This window comes from Condylostylus longicornis, unplaced genomic scaffold (assembly GCF_029603195.1).
Source record: "Condylostylus longicornis isolate FDR11 unplaced genomic scaffold, ASM2960319v2 ptg000077l, whole genome shotgun sequence".
NCBI lineage: Eukaryota > Metazoa > Arthropoda > Insecta > Diptera > Dolichopodidae > Condylostylus > Condylostylus longicornis.
In genome coordinates this window covers 2,779,454-2,801,025 of record NW_026578045.1, presented here as the reverse complement: position 1 = coordinate 2,801,025, position 21,572 = coordinate 2,779,454, and the positions used below count along the sequence as shown (strand labels likewise).

The 21,572-nt window shown below is 24.7% G+C and overlaps 1 protein-coding gene across 3 annotated transcripts; it reads left to right on the top strand.

Annotated features, from left to right (window-relative positions):
• The first annotated feature begins 9,710 nt into the window (after nt 1-9,710).
• LOC129612738 (titin) lies at nt 9,711-21,054 on the top strand. Of its 3 annotated transcripts, XM_055526497.1 has the most exons (7): nt 9,714-10,131; nt 12,471-17,514; nt 17,571-17,778; nt 17,858-18,410; nt 18,478-18,802; nt 18,863-20,156; nt 20,611-20,863. In XM_055526497.1, the coding sequence occupies exons 2-7, from the start codon at nt 12,526-12,528 to the stop codon at nt 20,733-20,735; spliced, it is 7,494 nt and encodes a 2,497-aa protein (XP_055382472.1). In that variant the 5' UTR covers nt 9,714-10,131; nt 12,471-12,525; the 3' UTR covers nt 20,736-20,863. The 3 variants fall into 3 exon arrangements, with proteins under 3 accessions (XP_055382470.1, XP_055382472.1, XP_055382471.1); XM_055526495.1 differs by having other exon boundaries at nt 9,711-10,131; nt 18,863-21,054; XM_055526496.1 differs by lacking the exon at nt 9,714-10,131 and adding an exon at nt 12,295-12,398 and having other exon boundaries at nt 18,863-21,054.
• The last annotated feature ends 518 nt before the right edge of the window (nt 21,055-21,572 follow it).

Here is a 21,572-nt window from a genome sequence, read left to right as displayed (position 1 = left end):
AACAGTTCGTTTTTTGTCTTACATTTATCAAGAGTTTTAATTTTTTTCTGTATTCTGAAAAAACTAGAGTCACTTGTTCAAAAATGTCACATCAAATACTGCAAAATTAATCTGTTAGAAGGATAGACTATATTTAAAAAGTACTCAGGCCAAAAAATAAATAAATGAATTCGATTTAAATTTGCTTTTTTGACACAAATTTTATTTTGAAATTATTTATAGAAAAATGTTATTATTCTTTTGTGGTAATATTATAGAAATAGTACCTCATCAATTATTAATGACAATTAATATAGAATAAAATTCTTAAAAATCCAATTGAAGTATTTGTCAATGTCACAAAAAAAAGGGATATACCGTTATTTTTAACAATATTTCGTGACTATTAAAATCATGATACAATATGGATTCAATAATTATTTACCACTATGTTTTCGAGAAAATCATAAAAAAACTACGTTTATTTTTTATAATCAAAAGTTTTACAAGCAATAATTAATTTACAAACTTTTTTAAATTAATTTAAACACAACTTCATTCGCCCGTACGAGTTTAAAAATTTTCTTATTTTTAAATGTGTGCGAACGGATGAAATTACCTATATAACACAATCTACTTATAATTGAATATTTTCAATATTATACTTTATCAGAGACTCTATAAAAATTTCAATAGAAATATGAAAAAACACAATAAAAATTAGTTTCTCTATTAAATATTTTTTAAAAGTATTTTATAAGGAGCATTTATAAGCAAAAGAATTTTATAAGGATTTAAGGATTATTTTAATATGAATTACATATCGAATATCGTTCGCACCAAAATAAAATTTCAAAATTACCCTAAAATACACATGTCTACGTATTACAAATTGTGAACCCAAAATTCTTGAATTTTTATTATGGTAATACAAAATTTTATGAAATTTAAAATCTCTATACAAAATTTAATTTTAATTGCCTATAAATTAAAAAGCCAATAATTTTTTAAATATATAAATTATCATTTTTGATTTTCTGAGTATGAATTGAATTAAAAATTATTGCTATAAATTAAAATTTTCTCCAACTATATAACAAAGATAATAAATATTTGATAATTTAATTAAATTTACAAAACTTAATTTTTGAACAAATTAAAAATTAACTTGAAACTATATCGGACAACACGATATGTTAGATCTACTGAGAATCACTGAGAATAATTCTAGAATATTCTAGAAAAGAATATGAGAATTTGACTTGGTAAATTTAATTTTATTAATTTAATTTTTATTTATATAAATAAAGAGCTTCTTATTTATTATGTCTCCATGAATTTTGGGCTAATAGAGATACATACATTGAAAAAAAAATGAGAAAATTAGGATTAGGATTGTGGTGAATTCGTAGTTAAAATAAAATTAAATTAAACTAAATTAAATTAAAAATTATTTTAATCAATAAGTTCTTTTTATAATAACAGAATTATTATCATATATATATAAAAGTAGTACTAATTATTATTAATCAGGATATTGTGCACATGAAATTGAGATAAATTAGCACTCATGTACATACATAATAGCAACTCGATTAAAAGCATAAACTCCTTAATAGCAATACATCGATTAATAGCAAAACATAATTGATTTTATACATTGTTCTACTATTTTCCCCATAATTGACCCGCCTTTAATTTTTCCTCTTTACCAAACCATACCATTTCCCTACTAAATATCCAATCGAAAAATTTTTTCAACTCAATTTCGGTTAATATATTTATTTTCTATTTTGTTTTTAATTCGAAATCCATTCTCTTTGCAAATTTTCTATTTTACTTTATTGAAATATATACCACAAGTTTCATAATATAACATCCATCATCAGTAGCCGATCACAATATCATCTAAAAATTCCAAAGGAAAATTTCCAAATACGAGTATATTTGTATGATTTATCAAAAGAAAATTACCCAGCAGAAGAAAATTGTAAGCAACTCAAAAAAAAATTTAATATAAAATAGCGTTCTTCTATAATAAAATTTCCAAAATTTTCTAAAAAATACAAAAAGGAAAACAACAACAAAAAATTCATATAATATAAGAGGAAAATCATAATAATTTGAATTTTAGAATTTTTTGAATGACTGTACCTTCTTGTTCTTATTTCACCCTCTCCCTATATGCATAAGAACACACAAAAAACTTTGTCAAAAATTCTTAGGCTTTAAAAACAATTACAAAGAAAGCATTTAATATTTATTATTATATATACAATGGGGTTATAGTATATTATATACATTATTTATGAATGTATATACCTTATATAGTGCTTATATACACAATAATATTCATTATAGAAATTTTATTATATTTTAATATAGAAATAATTATTTAGTTATTAAAATAATACAAATCCTAAATAAATAAATAATCTGTATAAAATTTTATATAAATATACTTATTAGTCCATTACATAACTATATAAATATAGTAATCCTGTATAAATGTATACACATACATATAAATACGCATACAACGATTCAAATAGGCATTTTTAACATATTATAACATTAGCATATTTTGTGCATCTGCACATCAATTTTCTGTTTGCATTTTGGAAAATATATTTGCTTTTAAAATATATGTATATATGTATGCATATATGCATGCAATATACAAAAATTTCTTAAAAAATAAATGCAATTAAATTTCATTTTAAATTATTCACAATTTTAGAATTGCATTAAATGCTTTATGCATTTTTTGCATAATTTTAGCAGCAATAACTCATAAATTCAATTAATGTCCATATAGTCATGGCTGTTATAGTAGGGAAGATTTCATAAAAAGAGTCATAAGAAAATTAAAATTTCATTCACTCATCCCTATACATTAATAAATTAATGTAAAATTATACATAATTATATATATATTATGTAATGTGTTTACGCTGTATAATTTCTGCAAACTTCAATTTTTGACTTTCTAAAAATTTTTTATATTAATAAACAATAATTTTAATTTAATAATTATTGAATTTACTTAAAGCATAAGAAGGTACGTGCAATTACCCATGTCATATTAGTTACATATACACCTATATCACATACATACATATAAAAAAAAATTACTAAAACCTATACAGAAACATAAATAGAAGGCAACATTACAATACAATTGAGAACAGAGGCAACGAGCAAAAAGAAAACAAAAAACTTCTGCAAATAACTTTAAAAGTAAAAAAAAAAGTCAAAAATTACAACAACAACAGCTGTAATTTTTAAATGTACATTGTAAAAGAAATGAATTTTTCAAAAACAACAAAAAATCCCCTTTAAAGGATCAGATGTCCTTCAAATACATTCTCTTCATTTTCTTGATTTACAGTTCATTTCTGATGAAATTTCTCCTGTTCCTCTCTTTTTTTTTTTGATTTTTATTTCTTTTTCTATGTTTGAATTTCTTTTAAATCAAAAAAATTCATTGATGTTGTACGGATGCGTTTATCTCTTTTTTTTTCTCTTCTTTGTTTTCCCTTTTCCTCTTATAGAAGCAAATTTTGTTTATTTATGCGATTATGAGTTTTTGCTTGTACACATATAAACAAGATGTACCTAATTTAACTTTGTAACTTTCAAATACACCACAAAAAAAATAAACAACAATAAAATTTATTTTTTGACATTCAATATTATTCCTATATAAAAAAATCTCTCTAATATAAATTTTATTATCCAAGTTTTGCGTATGCCATATTGTATATGTATATTTAGTATGTCTTCATAAGAATGATACGATAAATCAATGGAGATTAGAACAGGAACAATATTTGTTTATATTACTTGCATTTATGTATTATGTTTTATTGTAAATTTTATAATTATAAAAAAATATAGTGTTGCCATTGTGCAAAAAAAAATACTTCAAAAAAAAAATACGCACTTCATTGCAAAAAAACAAATTACAATACATAAAATACATAAACATTTTAAAATTAACACTTGAAGAAATGACATGATGATTAACCCTTTGTTTCCCTAAAGTTATTGCTCCAATTACTCCTGTGAGAGGTCATAGCTTATAATCAACTACGTTGAATGGGTGATTCAAGTGGGCTGATTAAAGTGGGCTGATTGGAGTGTTTCTAACATAAATTGTAAAAGTGACAACATAAATTATAAAACGAGTTAGTTTTCATTTATTATATAACTTTCATTTATTTTAAATATCATTATATAGGGTGGTCTAGAAATATATATGGTGTTAAAAATCTCGGAGGCTGCGATTTCTTGCAGGTTCTTAAAAAAAAATATGTTTATGTGAGAGATTCGAGGAAAACTAAGACTAATAGTAATTTGGAAATGTTAATGAAAATTAAATTTAAAAAATTCTACTTAAAATAAATTCTTAATAACCTCGAAGCTGCATACGGTATGCATCGTAGACCTACATACATAATGGCAATATTGACAATTGACATCAGATTTACTGGTTTTCGAATAACAGGTGGGTTGTGAGTTAGCTACGCCTATTATCATTTACGTTCTGTTTGGCACTAATAAATTGAAATACAAATTTATTTACTATTCCCACCACCAATCCAACTCCAACCCCCCGCCCCCCCTTCCCCAATTTCTAACGAATACAATATTTTCTAAAAAAAGAACTCTGAGGAATCGAAACATCCCTTCTAAAATTTAACAGCATTTCTAAAATATTAATTTCAAGTTTAATTCACTAAAAAATTAATTAAATAGGAAAATATAACAATAATTAAGTGTAGTTATTGCCTAATAATATTAAGTATTTTAAAAATTTTGCATATTTGTAGGTTAAAATTACCTAAAATCTATACATATTAACCTTATTAATACAATGTTACTATATGAACGTATGTATATATACATATGTTTTTACTAAGTAAATATATTTTCTCTATCAAATGTTCATACATAAATGTATCTAAAACAATGTATACAAAACAAAATATTGGGTTTTATTTACTTCGTTATATCTGTTATACTCGTACGAGTATATCTTTTATATTTATATATATATCTCTAATATTTCAGGGTCAATTATATTTATGTATAATTAATACAAAAATGTTATAATAAACTATACCTGTATACAGGTATACATATTTGGTAAATAATTTTTGGAATTTTGCAGAAATTTTTTACAAACTTATTCTCAATTTCAATAATTTATTAACATTCAAGTTGATAAAATCAATAGAAATTAGAATATCGTATATTATTAAATGTAATTCAATGTCATGCATAAATATTCATAAATACCTTCCTGATTTCATCTTATATACTTGTACTGTGTGCTTATACATAATATATCCTTTTTATTTTCTTAAAATTTTTCTGGTACATTTAATTTTTAGAATACCAAAATTTTGTCTTATATGTTACCTACACCTTCCGGCGGTACCACAACGGGCCTAGTTGGCCTATGTGTACCCTTCGGGAAGCCGCGACAACCTAATCTATCCTACCTACACCTTACACCTATTGTCAGAAATTTTATTATAAAATATACATATAAGCACCTACTGTTAATGTTAATTTTTTTCACTCTCTTAATATAATTTACTCATTATTGATTAGGTCATAAATACGAACAAATAGTTACATTCAATATTATGTTTTAAAATATGTAAAACATATCTATGTCCATAATTTTCATAATTAGTTACATACATACATACATACGTATGAATATATTTTATTATATTTTAATAAAATAAATTAATATTGAATTTTAATATTAAAGTAGCTATTATTATGATAACATAATATTTGGCTATAGATACGTCACTGTCTACAAATTACAAAAATTCATAATAAAAATCTGTTAATCATCATACATTATATACTTTCATTTATGTACCTATAAATAAAATGCATATTATTTTATATAGAATATATCCTTATATACATAAATACATGAGTACACATAATAAATCTCTTTTCGATTATTGAATTGTTTTTTAAATTAAATTAAATTTTAAATAGAAGAATTTTGAAATTACAAACACTATGTATGTATGTAGATATAATTCAATAATATGCAATGTACATACATACATACATACAGTTTCTATTCACAAATATTTAGATGTACATATACGTATAATATGTAAATAATAATATAAATATTAACATATTTAAAATAAATAAATTAATAAAATAATTAATAGTATATATGTAAATATGTGTACATACATATATAAATAATATATGTGTGTACAAATGTAGCTATTTAAATGCTCTTAAAGTTTACAAAATTACTAGCTTTTTCGAAATTAATAAAATTCAATGAAATAAATAGTACCTATTCCTTTTCATTAAAATAGTAGAAGAGAATATTAAAATAAATATTTACATACATACATATGCATAATAAGAATGTGCTTATATTGATATATTTTCATATTAGGTATATGCATACATACTTACTCATGGAATATTAAATAAATTTGTACATAAGTAATAAAAATAACTCATTTTAATTTCAAAAATTTTATTATATAAATTCCAAATTGTACATAAACAATGTATGTATACAATAAATGATATAAATTAGTAAATAAATAGATTATTTCTTATCTCTAACCTACAATATTTTCAATTTATTATTTAAACTATCTACAAAATTATTGTAAATACGTAAATATATACATATATATCAAGTATATAACATAGTATATAGTATATATATACTTTTATATGTTATATACCACATTATATATCATTTTATATACTTGAGTACATCGTTCTATTTCATTCTAAGGAAATTTATTCTTCCCTCTCCATTTCAAGTTTTCAAAGTAGCATACACACATATGTACATACATTATTGTAAAAAATATGAAATTATATACAATATAGAATTAAAGAACATACTCTTTTTCTTAGAAAAGATATTATAGCCGTATTTAAAATAATTTTCTATATTAATATTAATCGTAATCCTTTTATATCTTCAAAAAAATGGTCATTGATTACGTAAAATCATTATAATATGCAAGTACATACATACGTAATTATTTATTTGTAAAAAAAAAAACTTAAAATAAAATAACATTTTCAGTATATAATAAATTTTATCATCTTATATATATATATAGTATATAATGCTTATACTAATATATATAACATGGATGTATGGTTGTGTTCATTATACGCATTCAGTTATTTAAATATGGAAATAAAAAGTAATCAAAAGAATTTTGTCATCATAGTTAAAAGAGTACAATAGTTTTGTTGTTCAGATTTTCCACAAAACACACACTCATACAAAATTATAAATTATAATATAATAATATAATAATATATTATTATTATCCATCAAAAAATTATTTTATATTAATGTGGTATATATTATATGTATGTATATAACCATATAAAAAACGGCACAATTATTATTTTCAATATTTTCAATATTACTGTTTCCTCTCTCTCTCTCATTATTTAAATTTTTTATTTTTTTTGAAGATTTTTTTAAATTCTCTTTTTCTTTACTGTATTTTTGAGAGAGCGCTGTACATACACACGACACATATGAACATGAATTTAATAACAAGATGGTTAACAGAAGAACAGGGGTGAAAAATCTTTTTTCTCTTTTTCTATTTAAGGAGAAGCAGTAAAATTTGCTGCTTTGTTTTGTATTTCTGTCATTTTTGTATTGAATTAACAATTTTAATATTTAAGTTTTAAAATTTTATTGTTATAAATTTGAAAATTAAAAATTTAGGGTAGTATTTTATGAAATCTTTAATTCCTATTTATTAATTAATTAAATTTGTTATTTGTTAAGGAGAATATCAAATAAACAATTTGCAAATCCGAATTTTTTTATTTAGTAGAGAAACTTCGATGTAAGCGTAATAAAAGTAAGTGCGAACTGTTATATTTCCTTAATTATTCTATTATTTAACTGGATGTACATTGCAATGATTTTTTTGAAAAATTCGTACTGTCTTGTCAAAAATTTCTCTTCAAGGGTTTATTTTCAAGAAAAAAAATTCTTCATACAACTGGAACATTAAACTCGAACCAATGATCTGTCGATTCCTAGGCGAACGATTTTCTAAAAGTGCTACCAAATTTTCCTTTATCGAATCGTCGCAATAATTTTCTGTTATAATGTATTTTCTTTATACAAAGCTTTTTAATTCTATTAACCGTAAATTACAAAAAAAAAAAAAATATTTGTGGGCCATTAATTTACGATCGCTGTATATTTAGATATAAAAAAATACATTAATAAAATATATACTTTCATATAGTAAATAAATATTATGTATTAAATATATGAGACACAACACAATTGCATTTATCAAATATCATGCAATTATTTAAAATAAAAGAGGAATAGTAGTAAAAAGTGTACGAAAAGAAACCGATTAATAAAACCATATGGAAGATTTTCTATATATTGCATTTCTTTTCCGAAATCCAAATAGATATAAATAGATACATATGTACATAAAATATATAATAATTTTGGAGATGGACTTTCCGTTTCCATTTTAACTTTACAGAAATATTGCAGAAAATGAATATGGATGCGGTATAAATATGACAAAAATGACAATTCATTTTATTAAAAAATATAATATTTTCTTATTTCTTCTCTTCTGGCTTTATGTGGTTATATTTTGCAGACTGCAAATGAACGCGACCTTATACAATACATTTAAAAAAGAGATTTTCTGAATTTGGCTGTAGGAATTTTTTTTTTTTATATATTTAATTTATATTTGTATTGAATAGAGTCTTTTTAAGAAAACAGTTTAATTTTATAACGTTTTTTACTCCCTTCATACACTCACACAACACAATCATATAAAATACTCTTTAGAGAATAATTGAGAAATTAAACACATGGACACAAAATGTATATAAATTTAATTATGCATAAAGTATAAAAGGAACGTGTTTGTGTGTAGTTGTGGTGACTTTTTGACTAAAAATACCGGAGACAGAGAGTTTTTTTTTTTTTTTTTGTTATATACTCTCTTTTTAATTTTTTGTGTTTTACTTTGCTCTTCTTTTTTGTTCTGCATAAGAAAAGAGGATAATATTATATAGAAAAATTAGAAAAATAAATGTAAGTAAATAAAATATGGTATAAAAAGTTGATATTTAATTTGTATGTGTTAGAAGAGTATAACTATATTATTTAAACTGATTCTCTTGCTTTTTTTTTCTGTTTCTTCCTAACGTATTTTATATTTTGGTATTTTTTGTTATACATACATATACTTTTTTCATTTCTTCATATTATATTTTCCCGATATCAATATACATGATTTTATAAAAATTTAATATTAGTTATACAAGCGATCTCTCAATGAGAAGATCACAAATTTATCGCTCTTTTAAATGCAAAACAAAAAAATTTATTAAAAAAGAAAAAGAAAAAAGAACTTTTATTTTAAAATTTTTATATATATGTATTTAGTATATATATATGCATATTTTGACACATGTATATAACATATATATGTATATACAAGTAAATAACAACAACAAAAATAAGTAGTAGTATAATAAAAGAAAAAGAAAAGAAAAATTTTCTGCTTTTTTTTTTGCTTTTTTTTTTTTTTGGAAAACTACTGTGATAAATTTAAAAAAAATAAAAGGAAAATAATAGTAGAGACCAGAAAAAATAACAAATAAAAAAAATTTTTTTTTTATTTTTATTAAGAAACAATTTTTTCGGAATAAAAAATATAAGAAAATAATATTAAAAATCAACACAATAAAAAGAAGAGAAAAAATATAAAAACTAAAAGGAAAAAATTTATTTAATAGAATTTTATTAAAAATATTAAATAATTTTTAATACATAGTAAATAATATTATATACCCTATGTAAATCTTAAAAATTATATAAAATAAATCAAATATATTTATCTAACTTTTATAATATATAAAAGAAGAAATATATAACTTGCATATTTATATACATACATACATGCATATATCTACTACCATTTTGTACGTGTTATAAGTATATAAGAGGAAAAACTTATTGCTTTTGGATTACAAACATATGTATAACAATAAGTGAAAGCATTTTTATGTTTCAAAAAAATAAAAAATATATTTTTAGTATCTGAAATAGTAAGTTATATTTTTTTATTACTTAAGTATTTATTATTTATTTACATATATTGTTTTATAATACATAATTTTATATTATTTACATATATATCTAATTATACCTTCATATACATTATACATTAAAGTATTCACCCTAACATTTTAGCACATTGTTAATTTTAGTTCCATCTGTTATTCATAGAGTTTTCATAAGGATTAAACAACAATAATATGTATTTTGCATGTTATAATTCAATACAGGATAATAGAATATATGAAATTTTTGTTCAATACAGGATACTCTTAGAAATTTTAATAAAAAATTTTTATAATAATTTATCTACTGAGATAATTATATTACCTATTTTACAGGATAATCAAGATTAGTTTCAAATTGTAATAGGCGCACGTGAATCAAGAAAAAGATATTATCGAGAAAATATGGGGAAAAATATACCACTTACAATAAAAATAGCCAAAATTTCATTGTACCATTTACAATATACCAATTTAAACAGTCAAATATTGATCTAAGAAATAATAGATATTGGAATATATAAGTTGTTGCAAAAGGATTATAAATTTAAAATGATTTCTATAGTAAAATTAACCCGTTAGGAAAATTGGAACGATTACATTGGACCTTACATTCAACTTTAAACACTTTTTTTTTGTGTAGCAATCTTATATTGTATCCTTTTTAGTGTATTTTCATGGTCATGAGCACCGATCTACTATTTCCGTATTTTGCACTTAGTTCATATTAAATTCAATATTTAAGAATGTAGGCAACTACTTACCCACAATAAAATATGAAAATATGTAGGTACCGCAAGAATCTCCTATGTTATCCGATTTAAAAATCAGTGTATTACTTTATTCACTTCTCCATTTTACCTTAGATATTTTCTAATGACTTATATAAGCTATTTTAAAAATCAAATTGTTATTTTTATAAACAAAAATTTTCATAGATATTTAAATATAAATAGGTGCCTAACTACATAACTCTCTTATGTTTAGGTGAATAAATAAGAAACCATTCTACCTAACTAGTTTACTAACAAATTAATAACCTACTTCTCCATTATAGTTTTTAATATTTTAATGTGAAATATAAATGAAAGCTAGTTAGTTTACCTTATATAATATCAATATTTAATTACACACAAAATTTATTTAATATTTTAATTTTATTTTATATATATACTTATATATATACTTGTATGCTACCTATATAATTGTTCTTATTTACCCATTTATTTATTTTCTTATTTATTTTTCAGAAATATTAAATAAGTGTTTTATGAGTACCAATATATAAAAGCATAACATTAAAATAAAAAAATTTCCTTTCCGGTTTTCCAACCTAGAATGTTCATTTACTTTCTTACATCGTTATTTTTGTGTTAGTACACATAATAACAAAATAAATAATAACTAACATATATACATATACATACCAACTTACATATTATTCTGTTATGTATTTTGAATTTCAATGAAAAATGTAAAACAAGAAATTTTATTTTAATTTTCCTTTGATTTATAAAACATAAATAAAATATCTTTAAGATATAGAAAGTTTTATGTTTTAAATTTTTCTTTTTTACATCTATCTATCTCTAGTTCGGTTAGTAGGTATATACAATACAATAGAGAAAAAAGAGGATAATAATAGAATTTTTTTTTATTTTTCTGCTTTTTTTTTTTTTTTCATTTTCATTTCATATTTCTTAATTTTTCTTCTCTTTGTATGTTTTAAAATCAATATTATTTTTCTATTTTAAGGAAAGGATATTGTACAAAAAGAACAATAAAAATAAATACTTAGATACCTAATCGAAATACCTACATAAGCACCTACCTAAAATAATAACATACATAATTGTATTTAACAATTTTTTCTTTGAAATTTTGTTACGTAGCCATTTAGTTATGATAGTGGGTATGTAATTATAGTTAAAGCTCCTATTTTTCACATATTTTTTCATAGTTTTACAATTAAACTTTTGTAAAAAGGTATAACATAACTAATTTTGTTCTGTAAGGAATCGAAAAGGACCTACTTACATATATATATAGTAAGGTCTAAATTCTAGGAAATTACTACTGAAATAAAATTATTATAGAAAAAATATTTTAGCTTTTACTTTTTAATAAGGAATTCTAGAGGGGATATGAAAATTTTAGAATCTACTTTTACTTTTGTATTATTTTTAGCAAGTTTAATACTATCAACAAATTAAATAGTTACTGAATAGAAAAGGATATCAATATGATTAAAAGTATTTCTATAAATTATTTGGTTTTTTACTAAAATATCTCATAATTTAATTTTTTTTTATTTTTATTTTTAGTAACCAGTACGAATTTATTAAATAATCTTATGAATATTAGTACAATATTATAAAAATGTCATCAACTCGGAAATCAACAAATAAATTAAAAGCAGATTCTCCTGCTTTATGTAATAAAACAGCAACAACAACAGAATTAAAATCAAATTCTATAGAAACTTCAACAGTTACAGTATCAACATCTTCAACGGATGTAACAACAATTACAGCAACAACAACCACAATATTAGATGAAAAAAATGAAGAAGAATCAAATATAACCGATACAACTACAACAAATGGTTCAAGTTCATTAAATTCAAATGATAAAAAATGTAATACAAGTGAAACATTATGTACAGATACAAAATCAGAAGATAATGAAAAAACAACAACAATAACGTCAACAACAACAACAACGTCAACAACAACAACACCAACAACGACACCAACAACAACCCCAACAACAACACAACCAAAGACTATTATTGATTTTTTCACTGTCACCGGCAAATCAAATAATAAGGATAATAATACCAAAACAGCTGTAAGAAAAATAACAGTTATGCCAAAAAGAGATAAATTACCAAGAAAAGCAACAACATCACCTGAAAATAAGGATACAGATCTTACGAAAGGACTTGTTGTACCTGGTAAAAGAAAACGTGAAGATTCATTTTGCAGTGATAAATCTGATAAAAAAACAAAATCTGAACAAGAATCAGCTGTTTCAAAGAATAACATAAAAAATAATAAAAAACAAATAGAAAAATCAAATAATACAAATATTGGTGAGTCTTCTTCTGTAACTACATCAAAAAAAATTATAACTAGAAAATATAAAAAGAAAAAGAAAAATCAAGCAAAAACATCAGCTGATGACCCTGAAAGGGATATTGAAGAGGATTCAAAAGATTCGATATTAACAAAAGATGATGATGCATCAAGTATTTCTGGTATATCAGTTGCAACAACAAAAGATGGTGAAACAAAAATTGAATCAAAACCTGAATTTTTAATTAATAATCGTGGTATAGAAAATGATCCAAAATTTGTTGATATTGTTAAAGAAATTGTTGGACATTCTGATGATAGTAATGATGCAAAAAGTGAATCTAATGTATCAGTAGAAACTTCCACGGATACAAAAAAGAAAATTGAAAATAAAAAATCAGAAAAGACAAGCAATGATGATGTAGAAGAAAATGTTGAGTCACGTAGTAAAAGTTCAACAAGAGGACAGCAAATTAAAAAAGTTATTGCCGTTAAAACCAAAGTTGTTCGAAGAGGTAGACCTCTTAAAAAAGTTAAAGAAGAACTTAGAAGTGGTATTAAAAATCCTATTATTGAAAAAGTACAAGCTAAAAAGAAAATTGAATTAAAAGAAAAAATTGTAGCAAGAAGAATAACATCACCTCGAAAAGTAAAAGAAAAATTGTTAAAAAAAGTTACAAAAAAGAGAGGACGATATGTGCCTAAAACTGAAACCGAATCAACTGACCTTGATGAAACTAGCCAAGATGCTACTATACCAAATGTGCCTTCAAATAATGATGTTTCTAATTCCAATGAAAATTTAACAGATGAAAATATAAAAACGAAAGAAATAACAAAAAAAAATGAAGAAAATGACAATGAAGCAAAACTAACTACAAATACTCAAAGTACTATAAAAGAAGATTACAAGTTGCAAGAGAACAAAAAATCAACGGAAAGCCTTATTTCATCAACTTCTAATGCATCTAGCGAAGATAAAACAGGAATAATAGAAATTAAAATAGATTCTGAAGATGATAAAACAAAACAATTAACGAAACCAAAAGTTTCACCTCGCGCTTCACCTAGAACCAACAGAGCACTTTCTATTTTGCCAAGAACAGAAGTAAGAACTCTAAGAAGATCTATTAATAAAAAACTTGAAACTCTAACTAAATTAGTAAAGGGTGATAAACTGAAAGAAAAATCTGAAGAAGCCAAAAATTCTGAGCAAAAAACAGAAACAAATGCAATTGAAAATGATAAAAAAATTCAGAAAACTGAAATTGAAAAGCCATCCTTAGAAAATTTAAAGCAATCTGATGAAAAAGAAAAACAAAATGATCAGGAAATAAAGGTTCCTATAGAAAATGAAAAATGTTCTACAGGAACATCAAACAACTCTACAGAAAATAAAAATGAAAGCACCAGCAAGATTGAAAATAATTCCGAAAGTGAAAATAAATCTAAAGAAATCGTTAAAAAGTCTACAGAAATATTGAAAGACATTCCTAAGAATACAATACTTATAGCAAATTCTGTAAAAGATCTAGAGAATAAAAGTGAGGAATCTAAGAACAAAGAAAAAATCTCCGTTGAAAATGAAGAACAAAAGACAAAACTAGTTAAAAACTCTTTAGAAAATGAAGAAGAGCCTATAGAAATATGTGAAAAATTTGAGGAAAATAAGTCTTCAAAAGATTGTAAGAAGCAACCTTCAGAAACCCCCACAAATGGTTGTAAAGATGAAGAAGTTGAACAAAATCCTGAAAAAGATATTGGAAAAAAGACTGAAAATTCAAACGAAAATGAAAAAAATGAGGACTCCGAGATAAAAAAAGGAGCAGGTATCTCAGAAAGGAAACCCGAAAATAAAGAACAATTAGTAAAGGAATTGCTTGATAAAAGTGCCTCGAAATCAAATGAAAAGCCAGTGAATTCAGAACAAATTGATGATAAACCTAAAAAAGTCGTTGAGAATGAAATTATTGAAGAAAATTCAAATTCAATAAAAGCTTCCGAAAGCAGCAAACATGAAAATGGCACAATAGAAAAAGAAAGTAAAAATATTTTAAAAGCAGAGATGGAAGAAAAACAAATTAATAAATTAAAGAATTCTTCGCAAAATGAAATAGAAGAGCAAGTAGAAAAAACTGAAGAAAAGAAACATGCTGAGGTCAAGGAAAAAGAAATAACTGAAATTAAGTTAGAAAAAAATGAAGAAAAGACTGAAGAATTTCAAAATGATTCCGATAAAACTGAAGAAAAATTGGATAAAATTGATCAGCCGGGCAAAGATGTATCAGGCAAAAAGAATGATGTACAACAAAAAGTGCTCCAATATATTGAAATAATTTCAGATAAAAATCAAGATGATATCAAAACTATAAAAGAAACTAATAAGGATGGTTCTAAAGCAAAAGAAGCAGAAGTTGAAACTTGTAATAAAGCAAACGATGAGGAAAATAAAGTAGAAATGAAGAGTGAAAGTACAGGTACTCGAACTAACGAACATTTAAATGTTACGAAAAACGAGGTAGAGCATGATGTCAAAAAAACTGCAAATGAAAGCCCTAATGCAAATGAAAAAACCGCTTTTAAGACTGAAGATATTTTAGAACATAATTCAAAATCTTTTGATAAGCAAGATAAGATCAAAAATGAAGAAATAACAGAAAATGAAGAAGCTGTTATTTCCAAACTACAAAATGCGGAAAATGTTAAATCAAGAGAAAAATCTAAAAATAAGGATGTTAAACCTGAAGGAAATATTATTAAAATAAACTCTGAGTCAATTTCCGAAAATGACAAAAAAAATACAAAAGAAATGTTTATTGAAATTAAAAGCGAACCAAAGACTGATGATATTGTAGAATCCAATAGTTCATCAAAAGAAAATGTATTAAAAGATGTCCTAGTTTCTGATAAACCAAATGAAAAAGAAAAATCAAAAATCCAAGACAAAGAAAAGGAAAACAAATCAAAGGATGCCTTAAAAAATCAAGATACAATCGAAATTGAAGATGACGAAGTCTCTCTAAAGGAAGGTACTTTAAAATTTGAAGATGATGGAATAGCAATTCAAAATGATAATAAAACTGATGAATCAACATCAATAGCTACAGCTGTAGATTCAGAAATAATTAAAATTGCTGCAGAAACAATTCGTAAAGCTAATGAACTTATAAGTATAACAGAAGAAACAATTGCAAAAACAGCAAAAACTTCAAAAGTGAAAGATCAGTTGGATTTTGAGAAGGAAATAAAAGAAGAAAAAATTGCAAAGGTTTTAAGTTCAGAAATACCAAAATCGACAAAAGAAGAAAAAAATACAACAAAAATTCCTAAAGCAAGGTATTCAACGGAATCTAGGGAAACCAAAATAGAAGAAAAAAAGGAGCTCGTTGATGAAAAGAAGAAAGATGAACAAATTCAGCCGGAAAGAAGATACTCAACAAGAAAATCCAATTTGAAAAAGAAACCAGATAACTCAGATGAAGAAGACACTGCAAGTAATAAAACAAACAATGAAGAAAATTCTGCTAAAGAAATCATAAATGGCGATAAAGAAGAAAACTCAGAAAATTCAGTACCGAAAGATGAAACAAATGAAGAAACTGACGAAACGGGTAGTATAGAAGATAACGGTCAAATTTCAGATAAAACTGGTGAGATTGTTTTATCTATAAATAAGAAAAGCTTAAAAATAACAAGTAAGTTGGGAAGACCTCCTAAACGAAGAAAATCCACTGAAGGTAATAATAATACTAAAACAAGTGAACAAATAGCAAGAGACCGCCGTTCTAAAAGAGTAAAATCAAATGAGTGCAGCACAGAATCAACTAATACAATGAATGAAAAAGGTAATGAAACAATTCCAAAACTTCATATTACAATTTGTCAAGAAGATGCTACAGCAACGTGCTCATCTAAAGTACCAGAAACTCCAGAAGCTGATCGTAAAGAAAATCATTTAAAGGCACTTGGTCTTTTAACATTGAAAGCAGCAGCACAAGCTAAAACTGAAGAACAGAAAAGACAGAATTTATTTAGAAGAAGAAAACAACAGTTTCTTGGTAATCTAAAACAAAAAGAAAAAGATCCAGCAAGTGCTACATATAGTATTAAAACAATTCAATCCAATTGTGCTGGTGTTTTAGAAAGGAAAAGAAGATCACCAGCTACAGCAACAACAAATAAGAATAAAGATAATCGTCAATCTTTAAAAATAACTTTCCAAAAAACTTCAAATCAAAATGGAACCAGTAATAAAAATAGCGAAGAAATAAATTATAAAATTCAAAATGAGGTAAAGATTTTTTTGAGTTCTGTGAAATTACGATTTTATTTGCTGATTTTTTGTAGAACGAGAATGGAGGAGATACTTCATCACATAAAAAAGAGGAAAAGGAAAATATTTTGGTGCCGGAGAAAGCATCTTCCTTTGGTATTCATCCAGAAAGACTTTGCCAGGATCAGTGTACATATTGCGGTGGTAAATTCGGCTTGTTAGACACTCCATGTCATGTTGCTCAATTAAAATCAATAGACAGACAGAAAAATATTTTATCAAGTAAGCAAAAATTACATTTGTCATTTAAAAAAAAATAATGACAATAAATTTTATTTTTTTTTTTATAATTTTATTTTAGATGAAGACAAATTATCGGTCGATAGTTGTTTATGTGACGCATGTTTTAGACATGTTGATAAATTAGCAAATGTTCCATCATATAGAAAAAGACTTTCAGCTCCTGCAGCATTAGAAAACAATAACGAAGATAATGGCAATTGTTCTGTAGATAATCAAATATCTCATAAAAATTGTTGTATTCCCAATTGTGGTAATTCAGCAAATCACTGGCTACGTAAAAAATCTGTTAGAAAAGTTCTAAAAAAATTAATGAAAAATTTCAATATGTCAGATTTTGGAAGTATATTACCAATTTGCTCAGATCATTATGAAGCTTTTGCACAGTATTTAGGATGTGCTTTGTGTAAAAGACGATGTGGTAAATCACATATGTATCATATACAAGAACCGCAGAAACTTGATAAAATATTAAACACTTATAACATCGGAATTCAAATTGGAAGTAGCACTGCAATTTGTAGACTCTGCCGATATTTTACGAATTTAATTATGAAACCTCCAGTTGGAGAACAACCGGAAAGAGAACAGTTCATTAATAATTATAAAAAGAGGTAAATGATTTCTTTTGAAATTGTAAAATAATTTTTATTAAGCAAAAAAAATTATTGATTTTAACAGACTACTCAAATTAAGAAATCTTTCAAACGTAACGGAAGTCATAACTATTGATGATGATAGCCCTACAAAAGAACTAGAAAGTCAAGCTGATGACAGTGAACATAACGACGTTTCAATGGATAAAACTGATGAAAATAATTCTGATACTTCTTCTCCTCCAAAATTATACGCTAAATTAAGATCGATGCTCGAAAATGAGATTCACGATAAAGGTCAACAATATCTTGGGTCTAATTCAGATATATCAATTACATTAAAAAGTGGTAACAGCAGTACTCCAAAAAGAATATTAAAACTACCTGGAGAAGATACTTTAAATGTAAATGTAAGTTTAGTTTTCTTACACTGTTTAATAAATATAAATTTTATAATAATTAAATTACAGGCTCAAATTCCATTTGGCAATGCAGCATTGTCAAGTCGCACACCTGAAGGATGGACTCGAGTTCAAACATTTTTACAATATGATGAACCAACCCGGAAATTGTGGGAAAAATTACAAAAACCCTATGGGAACCAATCTAGTTTCATTCGTCATTTACTTTTATTAGAAAAACATTTTCGCGAAGGTGATCTGATGCTAACAACAGCTGCTAATAATAATGCTGTAACATATACAAATGCTATACAAAATCGCCTTAGGGCATACGACAGCATGTCTAAAGATGAATTCGCAAGAGATTCGTCCTTTGAAGTAGTTAGCAAAAAATCTCGTATTGCTGAAAATGATTTTCCTATTCAATTGTCAAGTTCAATAACAATTACGCCTAAACCAAAATTACCAATAGATGCCTTAAAAGATAATTCAGTTGATAGTTTATTAAAGTCACATTTGCTTCAGGGGAACAGAAGTGGTATTGAAATCCTTCCTATAGGAGCATCAAAACCAAATACCTCGAAACAGAATATGTCAGTTACGGCGACGGTAACATCTCAAAACGATAGTTCTGCTGATATGCCTAATAAAAACAGTAATAATACAGAAAGTACAAATTCACAAAGTGTTCCTTCTACAAGTAATAAACAACCACAAGCTATAAATTTGGATGGTAAACAACAAAACAATGAACAATCTTCAATACACAAATCGCCACAATTGAATCAGCAACAAACGAATCAACAACAGCAACAACAATCTTTAAATAATCAAAGTCAACAAAAATCCCCTCAAAATAAAAATAGTCACAATACTAATCGATCCGCAAATAATAATGAAAGTTATCGGCCTAATATTATTGTCTTACCCGATACACTATCACCTTACGAAAGAGCGACAAGTAAAAATTGGCGACCGACTTTAATGACTTTGAAAAAGGAAGAATATAAAAATCAACCTGATATATTGTATCAAACAATTGACGGTCGTCGATTACCGGGTCTTGTTCAAGTTCAATCAGGTGGCAAGCCTTACTTGATAACAATACATGACTACAATAAAATGTGTATCCTTAGAAGAGAAAAACTTCTTCGAGAACAATTATCTAAAAGTCAAAGTGGTGGAAGTCATAAGAAACAATCCAATACAAATCAGCAATCCTTGTTGATAAACAAACAACAACAACAGCAACAACAACAACAACAAAAAAATCAGCACCAACAACAGAATGATCAAGCTGCTACATCTAGAGCTCAACTAATCGCAAATGAAATAAATCGTAGATTTTCAGAACAAAACAATAGTAATTTAAATAAAATCAAGCCAGTTAATATAGCTACTTTACAACAACAACCACCACCACCACCTCCACCATCTGTTACATCTTCATTATCATCACCATCTACATCATCATTAACAACATCATCTAATGTCAATTCATTAATTAATAATATTACAAAACAATCAAATATGAAAATATCAGCAGCTGCTGCAGCAGCAGCAGCAGCGGCAGCTGCAGCTAATAATTTCTTAAAAATTCTTCCTAAACCGCAACAAGCATTACAAAATCAAGTTCAAATATTACCAATATCATCCGCAACTGGTAATTTACCAGCACTTCCATTACCAATGAATAATAATGCAATGACAACATCCATATCAATATTACCATCGCTTCCAAATGTTGTATCAATGGCACCAATTAATCAGCCAAATAATTTTAATTTTAATATGCAAAATAAAAATTTTCTTGATAGTTTTAAATCATTTACAACTGGTTTACAACAACAGCAGCAACAACAATTTTTACAAAGAAATCAACAGCAACAACAACAAAAACAACATCAGCAAATGCAATCATCTCATCAACCACCGCAAATGAGACAGTCGCAACATCAATCACAACAACAATCGCAAACTGCCAATAATAATAATTCAAATTCAGGACCATTTTTAGATAGTAATTTATTATCACGTATACCAAAATCATTAACAGTAATACCACAGCAAAAATTTAGTTAGTTGATTTATTCAAAATGATTTTATTTGTTTTTTTGAAAATAATGTTAAAATTAATTTTTTCATTCATTAGAAAAATAAGAAAAAAAAAATACACAATTTTATTTGTGTAGTTTTAATAATTATTTTCATTTATAAGAAAATTTATATTAAATGTCATGGAATGGATGTGCATTCAAATACATAATATAGTATAAAAATATTTAACTTTAATTAATTACATTATATTTAATTTATTAAAATATAAAAATTAACATTGATTTTAACTCAGGTATAATAAAATTATTCATAATTATAATTATTTTTTTTTTTATTTCCAAATTGTTATAGGAATAACGACTATTTTATGTTTTTGAAAAAAATTTATTAAACAAATTAATTTTTTAAAATAATTTCAAAAATTATTAATTTAATTAAAGACGTAACATCATGTAAAATAATCATAACCATAAGAATTTGGTTTCTAAATTATAACCAAAATTTTTGTTAATATTACAATAAAAAAATTTTACAACTTAGAAATTAATCGCAATCAATAAATTGAAATTATATTCATACAAAAGCAAAAAAAAAAAAAATAAAATACAAAAAAAAATTATTTTATTTTTAATTTTAAAAGAATTCAAGCAAGCGTGGATTACAATATTATTTACATATCAAGTAAACTATAATAATAATAATAATAATAAAACCAAAATTA

Bases quoted from the DNA above. Each gene is read 5' to 3' on its own strand.
- LOC129612738 (XM_055526495.1), top strand. From the start codon at position 12,526: ATGTCATCAACTCGGAAATCAACAAATAAATTAAAAGCAGATTCTCCT. The intron at 18,411-18,477 runs GTAAATGATTTC...TGATTTTAACAG, and splicing joins ATTAATAATTATAAAAAGAG to ACTACTCAAATTAAGAAATC. The intron at 18,803-18,862 runs GTAAGTTTAGTT...ATTAAATTACAG, and splicing joins AAGATACTTTAAATGTAAAT to GCTCAAATTCCATTTGGCAA.